The sequence below is a fragment of the Alligator sinensis genome, unplaced genomic scaffold, assembly GCF_000455745.1.
Source record: "Alligator sinensis unplaced genomic scaffold, ASM45574v1 scaffold159_2, whole genome shotgun sequence".
NCBI lineage: Eukaryota > Metazoa > Chordata > Crocodylia > Alligatoridae > Alligator > Alligator sinensis.
This window is the reverse complement of record NW_005841992.1, coordinates 1,502,484-1,512,985: the sequence shown is the minus strand read 5'-3', so window position 1 is coordinate 1,512,985 and position 10,502 is coordinate 1,502,484. Positions and strand designations below refer to the sequence as shown.

At 40.6% G+C, this 10,502-nt stretch overlaps 1 protein-coding gene across 5 annotated transcripts in view; it reads left to right on the top strand.

Moving 5' to 3' along the window:
* The window catches only part of MTX3 (metaxin 3), a 14,892-nt gene extending 4,598 nt beyond the window's left edge, over positions 1-10,294 (top strand). Inside the window, exons 5-10 of one of the 5 annotated variants that reach the window (XR_003093530.1) lie at positions 1,697-1,879; positions 1,992-2,068; positions 5,496-5,653; positions 7,028-7,116; positions 7,585-7,928; positions 9,207-10,294. Coding sequence is in view for 3 of the 5 variants with exons in the window: in XM_006021425.3 (XP_006021487.1) it covers positions 1,697-1,879; positions 1,992-2,068; positions 5,496-5,653; positions 7,028-7,116; positions 7,981-8,094 (621 nt within the window). In the remaining 2 variants the exon portion in view is untranslated. Of the gene's footprint in view, positions 1-1,696; positions 1,880-1,991; positions 2,069-5,495; positions 5,654-7,027; positions 7,117-7,584; positions 7,929-7,980 lie in introns of all 5 variants that reach the window. The other 4 variants (XR_003093531.1, XM_025201394.1, XM_006021425.3 and 1 more) reach the window with 4 other exon arrangements.
* The last annotated feature ends 208 nt before the right edge of the window (positions 10,295-10,502 follow it).

The following is a 10,502-nucleotide window of genomic DNA, read 5'->3' as shown; positions in this document are numbered from 1 at the left end:
AGTTTTGGAGTGGCGCTAATTTGTAGGCCTGATCTTGGCAAAACTAATTCCAAAATTTCTTTTAGGAAAGCAAGACATTTCTGAGAGACTCTTTAAACTTAAACAATGCCTGTTTTTTCTTTAAAGCACTTTTTTTTGATAAACTATGCCATGAAAACTGTTTATCCTAGAATTTCAAACCTGTTTCACTCAATATTCCTGGTACATTTGGTGTATCTGACTGTTTTTGTGTTGTAAGGTACACAATTTTGGAATTTTGTATAACAGGTTTTTTAATTTCTACAGAGAACTCACAGTTGATAACCTTTGCCAAAAGTATGCTATGTAAAGAGGCATTGGTAGAGGTTGTAAGACCTTTAGCAGAATTTTTTTTACATTTGAGGGAAGCTATACATCCTAGCATGAGTGCTTAATTCAGGTACTGTTATTGCCATATGCTATGTTAAAGAGCATTTGCTGTCCATGTAACAAATTATGGTTGTAGTAAAATATTTTTCCAGATGGCAAAGTAGCCATCCATAGCAAGTTGTTCTTTCTCAATGTTCAGATTTTTTTGAAAGGTACATCTAATCTAGTTGTTCAGAAACAACTACTTCAAAATACACTTTAGACTCTAAATACATATCAGTTATATTTAAACATGAGCATACCTTATTTACTAAACATGTAAGTGTCTAGAACTTCACAATTAATATTCTCAAGAACATTAAATCTGACTCTACTTGGCTGCTTGCAGATGTTAACCCCCACCCCCCAAAAAAACCAACAGCAAACAAAACAAAAAAACCCCACACTGTTTACTAGAAGCAGCAGCATGTTAGTTCAGCCTGGCTGTGCAACATTCATATAGATCACCCACTTCAGTAGAACTTTTTAGTGCTTTGATTTAAGTTGAATCGATCAGCTCTTAGATAAAAGCTTCACTTAAATACCTTATCTAGACAAATGTTGGGCGAGCTGAGTCCATCTAAGGCACTGTCTCTTTTGGGCATGCACTGGGCTCAGCACAGGAGCACCACAAGTTTAAAGTAAAGCACCATTTTTTGTTTGGTTTTGTTTTTTAAAATCTGCAGGCAGCCTTGATGTCTGTATTACAGAGGCTATTGCTGTATAGCTGTATCTCATCAATATCTAGCATAGGGTACAACCTTCACTGACATACTGAAAATACAGAAAAAAATACTACATTCCAAAACTGGATATCTACCTCCATATCTGGGTTGAATGACTTGCTTCTGTTTGTACAAAAAAATCACCTACTATAATAAAGACATACTAAACCAATTCCAGCCACTGGTCAGTGATTCTAACTTAACTGCTTTGCCTTCGGCTACCCTGTTATCTCCATATCACTGTAGGTAGCCCTAATATACTATCTTAAAGCTATCACTTTATGGTTATGAAGAAAAAATAGATTTCATTTAAGTTCCTTAAAAGAATGTGTGCTGTATACGCTTTCCATGTGACTGATACTTTACCATAAAAAGTGTGGATCTACAGGATCAGTCTTGGGTTTATTAAAGGCTTTCTTTTTATATATCATATCTTAATGTTTTAGGCTTGGGACTATAACTTAAGGAATCCTTTTTGCTGTAATATGAATATTGCCATTTGTGTCAGAGACCATATGCAGAGCCTATAGATTAACATAAACTTAATGTTCTCATTTAAACTCCTTTTAACACTGTCTATGCAGTTGCACACATTCTGGGTTGAGGCCGAAAACTACTGCAGTGTAACCAAGCCCTGGTACGCTTCAAGGATTCCATTCCCCCTGCGTTTGTATCTACCTGGAAAGATGTCTAGGAAAGCACTTAACAGAATCCTGCTGATGAGGGGTGAGCCTCCCCTGTACCGTCTCAATGACGTAGAAGCACAGGTACGCTCTGATTTGTGAGTAACACAGCTTGCAAATTAGTAGTAGCAAGGAGATTTGGAACTGATGCTGACATGCTTTTATTACCCTTGAATTTATTTATTTATTTAATTAGATATACAGAGATGCCAAGGAGTGTCTAAATCTCCTATCAAATAGATTGGGAACGTCTCAGTTTTTCTTTGGAAACACGTGAGTGCACACCTTATGGTTAAACTCTTGCAAGAATGTTACGTGCTGTTCTGCAGTTGGAGCATGTTTAACTTCATTTTTGGAGAAAAGGTCCAAGGAAAAATGCATGCATTATGAACTAACATGCTACTTAGGCATCAAAGGAACCAGAGAAAATAACCCACTTCATAGTTGGTAGGGTTGGAAGGGACCTGAGCAGATCAAGTCCAACCCCCTACCGTGGCAGGAAAGAGTACTGGGGTCAAATGACCCTGGCCAGGTGTTCATCCAGCCTCCTTTTAAAGACCCCCAGGGTAGGAGCCAGCACCACTTCTCTTGGAAGTTGGTTCCAGATCCTAGCTGTCCTGATAGTGAAGTAGTGCCTCCTGATATCTAGCCTGAATCTACCCTCTGCTAGCTTGTCACCATTATTTCTTGTCAGTCCTGGGAGTGCTCTGGGGAACAGGGACTCTACCAATGCCTGCTGGTCCCCCCCTGACTAATTTGTAAATGGCCACTAGATCCCCCCCCTCAACCTTCTCTTGTGAAGGCTGGAACAGGTTTAGGTCCCTTAGCCTCTCCTTGTAGGGCCTGCCCTCCTGCCCCCTGATCATACGAGTGGCCCTCCTCTGGACCCTCTCCATGCTGTCCACATCCCCCCTGAAGTGCGGTGCCCAGAACTGGATGCAGTACTCCAACTGTGGCCTAACCAGTGTCGCATAGAGGGGGAGGATCACCTCTTTGGACCTGCTTGAGATGCATCTGTGGATGCATGACAAGGTATGGTTGGCCTTCCTGATCGCATCCCCACACTGTCGGCCCATGTTCATATTGGCCTCAATAATGACTCCAAGATCCTTCTCTGCCTCTGCACTGATGAGAAGGGAGTTCCCCAACGTGTAGGTATGCTGCTGGTTCTTCCTCCCAGGTGCAGTACCCTGCACTTGTCAGTGTTGAAACCCATCCTGTTCTCATCCGCCCACCCCTGTAGCCTGTCCAGATCTGATTGCAACCTATTCCTTCTTTCTAGCATGCCCACTTCACTCCACATCTTAGTGTCATCTGGAAATTTGAACAGGGTGCATTTTTTCCACTTTGTCCAAATCACTGATGAAGATGTTGAACAGTGTGGGCCCGAGGACTGAGTCCTGAGGAACCCCACTGCCCATATCCCTCCAGGTCGAATAAGACCTGTCCACCACCACTCTCTGGGTGTGACCCTCTAGCCAGTTAGTGACCCATCTGACTGTGTAGGCATTGACACCACCGTCTCCTAGTTTTTTAATGAGAATGGGGTGAGAGACCGTGTCGAAATCCTTCCTAAAGTCCAGAAAGACTATATACACCACACTACCTGCATCCAGGGATTTGGTGACCTGGTCATAGAAGGCCAGCAGGTTGGTCTGAAAGGACCAGCCTCTAATGAACCCATGTTGGTTGCCCCTAAGCATAGTCTCCCCTGCTGGCCCCTTGTGGACATGCGCCAGGATAATTTTCTCAAAAGCTTCCCCAGGACCAAGGTAAGACTAACAGGCTTATAGTTTTCTGGGTCCTCCTTCCTCCCTTTTTTGAAAATGGGAATCACATTGGCCCTTTTCCAGTCCTCCAGCTCGCCAGAGCACCATGAGTGCTCATAAAGCCGTGCCAGAGGTCCTGCAATAACCTCTGCTAATTCCCTCAGCACTCTGGGGTGGAGATCATCAGGACCTGCTGATTTTAAATACGTCCAGTTCCTCCAGAAGTTCCCTGACTAGGTCCTCACTGACCCAAGGCCTGGGTGTGCCTCCCACAGGGCTTACGGGGGTCCCAGTGGGGGGGATGACCAGGTCCCTACTCAGAAAAATGGAGGCAAAGAAATTGTTAAATAGGTTAGCTTTGCTGTCTGGTGTGATGACCAGATTTCCTAGCATGTCCTGCAGAGGCCCCACATTACCTGGTACCGTCTTTTTGCCTCCTATGTATTTAAAAAAGGACTTCTTGTTGTCCTTAATCTGGGTAGCTAGTCCCAGTTCCTTCTCTGTCTTGGCCTTCCTGATCACCCCCCCCTACAGTCCCGAGCAGCAGAGGCATTGAAATCTGCCCTTCTGAAGTCCAGGGCTGCTGCCTTGCTGCAGGCCTTCACCACCTTGTGCTGGATGGTGAATTCCAGCAGGCGGTGATCGCTGTTGCCCAGGTGGTCGAGCACCTGCAGTCACCCCACCAGGTCATCGCCCGTGGCCAAGACCAGATCTAACAAGGCATCTCCCCTGGTGGGGCTCTGCACCTCCTGGGTTAGATGGAGGTCCTGTATCTCAGCTAGGAACCTACGTGAGCGGTCAGACCTGGCTGACTGCTCTTCCCAGCAGATGTCTGGAAAGTTTAGGTCACCCGTGATGACCACATCCTTTGACCTAACTGCCTCCATGAGCTGACTTAAGAATTCCTGGTCTAGCTCTTTTCCTTGGTTGGGTGGTCTGTTGTAGACCCTCACTGTTAAGTCCCTTTCTCCCTGACCTTGTAGTCTAACCCAGAGCACTTAGGTCTGCCCGTTCTCTGACCCAGTGCTACTCATTGAGGATGTGTATTGCTCCTTGACATAGAGTGCCACACCCCCACCTTTCCTCCCTGTCCTATCTCTCCTGTACAGCCTATAGCCCTTGATGTTCACTGCCCAGTCATGTGTTGGGTCCCACCACGTTTTGGTGAGCCCCACTTCACTGAAACCTTCACTGTTTTCCCCATTTATTTAAATATCATTTGCTGGTAATGATTTTTTCTTGAGCAAGATCATTGAAACAAGTTTCTGTCCACTACAACTGTAGCAGAAGTATTTCTGTATAGGCCAAACTTCCAATTTTAGCCAAATCCCAAGGCCTTTTGCACTTGGGAATGAAGGCCCTATATGCATCACACCCATGGGAAGTCTGCTCTGCAAGTAGACTCTACAGTTAGTTGCTAACCTAGGAGCTCTTTTCATAGTAGCTCTAGGGATTTTGGAATTGGACTAAAGGAAAGGGCAGCTGTAGGGACCCTGAGTCTTCTAAATGCATGCTGAGGCACAGTCTCTTGTATATAATCTGCTGCCTCCTTCCATTTATGGATTATAGTATTTGATATGCTGTGCCTCATAACCTGTGACCATTGTCTTCCCCTGCATAGGACACCAGTTTGTTCTTAAAGTAGTATGAGTAGTAGTTTGTAAAGCATCTTGATTACACACCATGCATAGAAGTTTGGCCAGATTTTAAATTCTGAAATTACCATTTTAGGTTTTAGTTGTGTCACTGTCCCGGAGGCAGTGAAGCTAATCATCATCTTGTGCCATATTAATGTGACCTCAGAAGACCTGCCAAAATGTGTTTTTTGTTTTTTTTTCATTTTTCTTGGTGTGGGTGGAAAGTGGATTTTGGAATAACCTTAATCTTTTTTTTTTTTTTTTTTTTTTTTTTCTTCTTCACATTCCTTCTAGACCTACAACCTTGGACGCCTTTGTATTTGGTTTCCTTGCACCTCTTTATAAAGTGCATTTCCCCAAAGTCCAATTACAGGAGCACTTGAAACAACTTCACAACTTGTGTCGCTTCTGTGATGATATCCTGAGTGGCTACTTTAGACTAAGTGTCACAGGTAAGTGCTATGTCTGTTTCCTATCCCCTTTTTTGGCATCAGTAGTATATTAGACAGATGAATGCCAAGTTTTCCCCTGGATGCTAAATCAGAACAAGGTTCTCCGGTTACAAGACTTCAAAGCCTTGGCCTGTGGCTTTTTAAGAGGAAGTTGGAGAGGGGAAACAGTTGTTCCCAAATTTTATGACAGGTTAAAGTGACCATTCAGTGACAACACTGCCTGCTTAACACTTTTAGAGTCTTTCCTCAGCCCTGTTTCTGTTCCCAAATAATATACATGTTATTGATTTGGTATATGAGATTTGAACATGATTCCCTTTGTTTTTTCAGCCTAAATAGAACTTTCCTTTGAGTTAAGACAAGAACTTGAGTTATAGGGAAAAATTCTAGGCCTTGAACTGAACAGGTCTTGGTTTCAGTGGGAGTCTCCTCCATAAAGGACCCCTACTGAGTAAAGGTCTTAAAATTTTTTTCCTTCTCAATCACAGTTCTGTTTCTTTTGCAGAAAACATCTTACATATGTAAGCCATATTAAGACTGTAGTATGGGTCTTCATTCCCTCTTTAAAGGCCATGTAAGAAGTTTGAATCCGATACTATCTCCCACCCAGTAGACCTAGTCCTCTAACTAGCGCACTAGAGACTTCTGCTTTTAGATCCTGTCATCCCAGGTTTAGTACCTGTGGATGACCGAATAAGAGGTATCATTTACACCACTATTGCCTGTTAGGAACCAGATCTACTGACATAGACACCAAAAGCTACGATGATAGTACCTCTCTTCATTTTGTTACCTGGTAGTAGAGAGTGTATGGTGCTTCTGCTTCCTTTCCTTGTAAGGCTGTAGAAAGATAGAAGGCATAGAATACATTTGGGAATAGAAAAGGAGATACTGATATTAATAACCCTGTATCTGCCAGACTACACTGAAATAATTCTGCTTATTCTAGAAATTTTATATAGAACTGCTAATAACTTAGTAAAATGAATGAGTGATGGAAAGGAGGAGGAGGTAGATAAGTTAGGATTAGTGTTACCTTTGAAAAATACATATTTGGTAGTTGGATCTTGCCTACAACTATAATTTTGTTATTAAATTTCCATGCAAACAAAATGGCTTGTAAAGATGAGATTTTTACTTGGGAGATGTGGCCACTGTGATGAGAGGAGAGTATGTGAGTTGTTTTTTTTAAAACATGGGGTTACTGTTTGGAAGCAGTTTACCTCAACCTCTGATACAAGATTTATTTCTAACTCTATTTATTGAGGTGAAAAAGTACATGACTTTTCTGTCCAAAAAAATCTCTTCAAGAAACTTTAAAGCTCTTCTAAAATATATCTTTTCATTCTTTACCTCTCTACCTTCACTCTTCAGGCTTTTCTCCAGCTGGACAGGATACAGTAGATGCAAATCTACAGAAACTCACACAGCTTGTAAATAAGGAATCCAACTTGATTGAAAAGGTTATTTTTGCTTCACTCTTCATTTTCCTGTAATTCTTGTGACTTTGTGCACACAGTATTCTTGCATATTAAGTAATTACTATAAGTAATTTACAATGCAAGCTCTTAGTGTTTCTTTGCTAAGTAGTTAATTTACACAGAGATAGAGGAACATCATGTCATCCTTTGAAAGAAGTCAGTAATGCATTTTTGTTCTTTATGGAATAAATGTTTTGCTGTATTCAAAGCAGGACTATTTTGTAAAGAAAATGTTGTCTTTACATTTACTGAAAGCTCACACAATATAGGAGTAGGAGGAATATGTATTGTTTTGCAGCAGGAGTTGAAGGACTCAGTGTGAGATCAGGCTGTATCTCCTAGGCATTGTTCCCCCATAAAACAAGTTCTGGTCTTAAAATGTATCATCTTTCAAAGGTTTATCTTATCAGCTGTCTTTTCATGGAAAAACTTGCTTAACCTTATCCCTAGGAACTGCAGTCATCCTGGACAAGGAATTGGTAATGATGGGGGCAGATGTACTTCTACATCTGCAGTTCCAATCAACTTGTATTACAGATGAAATCATTCCTGTTTGATGGCTGTTGAGAGCCTTGTGCAACTAGTTGTAGTCTATGGATGGCCATATCCTAAAATCTGCGTGCATAATGCTTCGACCTCTGATCTGCCATGTGGCCTTCTCCTGCCTCCACCAGAAGCAGGCATATAGGGATGAAAAAGGAACCCAGTAACCTTTTCTGGCCAGGATAGAGACCAAAAATAGCATGGCGGGACCACTCACCTTAGTTGGATCCCTACAAACATGCTCTTGTCAGGTAACTGTGTTTTCCTATATACCAGGTTTACCTTCCATTTTGTTTCCTGCAGATGGATGATAACCTTCGTAAGAGTCCTCAGCATCCCCCTCGGAAGCTGACAACACTCAAGCTTAGTGCAGCCGGGGAGGAAAGCAGTTTGTTGACCCGTTTGTCACCCTGCTAGTTAATTGCCTATGAATATGCATTTGCCTTCAAGTTATCCAAATGTCAAAATATATATGTTATATATTTTATATAGTCTGAGGGAGTGAAAGAGGTGCAAGTAGGGTTTAAAACCAGAACAGACTGACCCATACTCTTGGCATTGCTATAAGAAATAGTCCAGTTTGACAATACTTTAAGTTGAGGTTAGAATGGTATCTTAAACCATGTACTGTATGAAATTGCCTTAATTTCTGCTTTTTAGGTTACCACATTTGTTGACCAAAAAAGCTAAGATTTCATGATGCTGAACTTACAATTTACAAATCTATTTTTACGCTTTCTGGTTTTGCTGTGATTGTTACTGCTCAGTCAGGTCACTCTACAGTGCTTTCAGCATTTTTCTGCAGACTATATAAGGATCTATTATACAACTTGGGGAAAAGTTTGGAAGAGTATGAAAACATTTCAGTTCCTCTGCATTAAAGGCAATAAGAGTGAGGGATGTTCATATTTAACATGCTTTCACAAGCAGGGCTATGTCTTGTATATTGTAAGAGTATGTGGGTTCTAAAGCAATCACATTGCACTTTGATACAAATATTTAAGTGTGTGATAGGGGCCGTTAAAAGATTACCTGAAGATTGTAGCACCTCACCTCAGACATGGTACTGAAATCTGAACTTTCTCATAGGAGAATATTTCATGCTACAAAACACAGTGGAGAGAATGGTAATGTCTTTTAAAAAGAAAAGGGTAGATGAACAGATATGTTGCTGGGCTGGACTGAAATGCATTGTGGTGCTTATTGTGTTTAAAAAAAAAAAAAAAAAAAGTATGCGCAGGCAAATCCACTTTATGCTATATCTGTTTCTAGCCCAGTCATTGGTATCTTGCTATTAGAAGCACTGTTTATTTGTGCAAAACAAAAGCTTGTCTAGTCCTATTCCGTATTTAGTAAAGTCCAAAGGTCAGAGTTTAAACTGTAATATAATTCTGAATATAGTCTTTATTTATTTGGTAAAGGAAGATGCAGGTATTACTTTTCCCCTTAGCAGCAGCTTTGCCTGTTCTGAAGACCCAGGCAAGTTTTATTGCTAAAGACTTGATTCTAAGATCTTGATATATTGGCAGATACTTCATGAATGATGTCATCAGGAATTTTAAAGGTGCTCAGCCAAAGTGGCAGCTGCTTTTTGTCAAGTGCTAACCGTACAAATAGGATTCAGATGGATATGCATGTAGGGTTACTACTCCAACTTCATATTTGCCAAATCAAAAGAAAGCAGTCTTTCAACAGTTTGCCTTCTAACTACTTGCTATGTTCTGTATGTGTAGGTAAACTATACAGACAAGAATGTAGATTGTGTATATACTGTAATTTTAGTCTATGAATTGATTAAAAGAATGTAATAATCTTAACTTTAACGTATATTTATAAATAAAACTGGGGGTTTTCAATGGACACTGCGATATAAACTACGTTTCATGCTACTTCTAGAATGTTTTAATATTTGGAAAACATTTCATAACTTAGTGGAGTAAACTGACAATCTTACAGATGTAAAAAATTTGGCTTCAGACTCTCTTTTATTGTCTGTATCTTGACAAAGGATTTATAATGTTGCATGACTTCTCCAAAGTTCTTGTCTGTTAAACATGTAATGATTTTGTTAACTGTCCCTGTGTATATGCATGTTTGCCCTTGAAAATTTCTCTTTGTAAAAGATAAGCTATATGCTTGCTTTGAAATTAAAGGCTTTGGAGTTTTTAGTAGCATTTCATATACAGATCTGAAAATTTTTTGTTTTTGAGCCAGTGTATCCTATGGAAGGGCTTACATATGATCTGTGAAAGATTTCTGCTCAGTGGTATAGTCAGTTAGCAGTATAAACAGGATCAAGGTGGGTGGATGTGCTCAGCACCTTTGTTATATTTTGATTTTAAATCTCGATGTCTGTTTAGATAAGCTTTTCTACCACAATCTTTTTATATATAAAGTTGTCCAAGCTCCACTTCAATTAAGTATACACTCTGGAACACCTTTGGCCAGATTGGTAATGGACCCTATTAAACCTTCATTTAGCAGTGGTGATTATTTTAATATTAAAAAGGTTTTTAATCAGTGACCTTTCCTGTCAGTTGCTGGCTATGTAATTATAAAATCTACTACACAAACCAATGCTTAAGCAATGTAATACACATATTAAAAATAGACTTGGGTCATGTACAAATATTCAGTTTCTCCTGGGAGGATTGCTGCTCTCTTGGTAGACACCAGAACTGTACAGACATTCCAGCTTTATCTCCTGGAGCAAAAATGGCTATTCTGCGAGGATAACAACCTGACCACAATCAGATAGATAGAAATCATGCACAGGAGATTGAACATCTGCGCACTTTCCTATGGGGACCAGGAGAATTGGAACC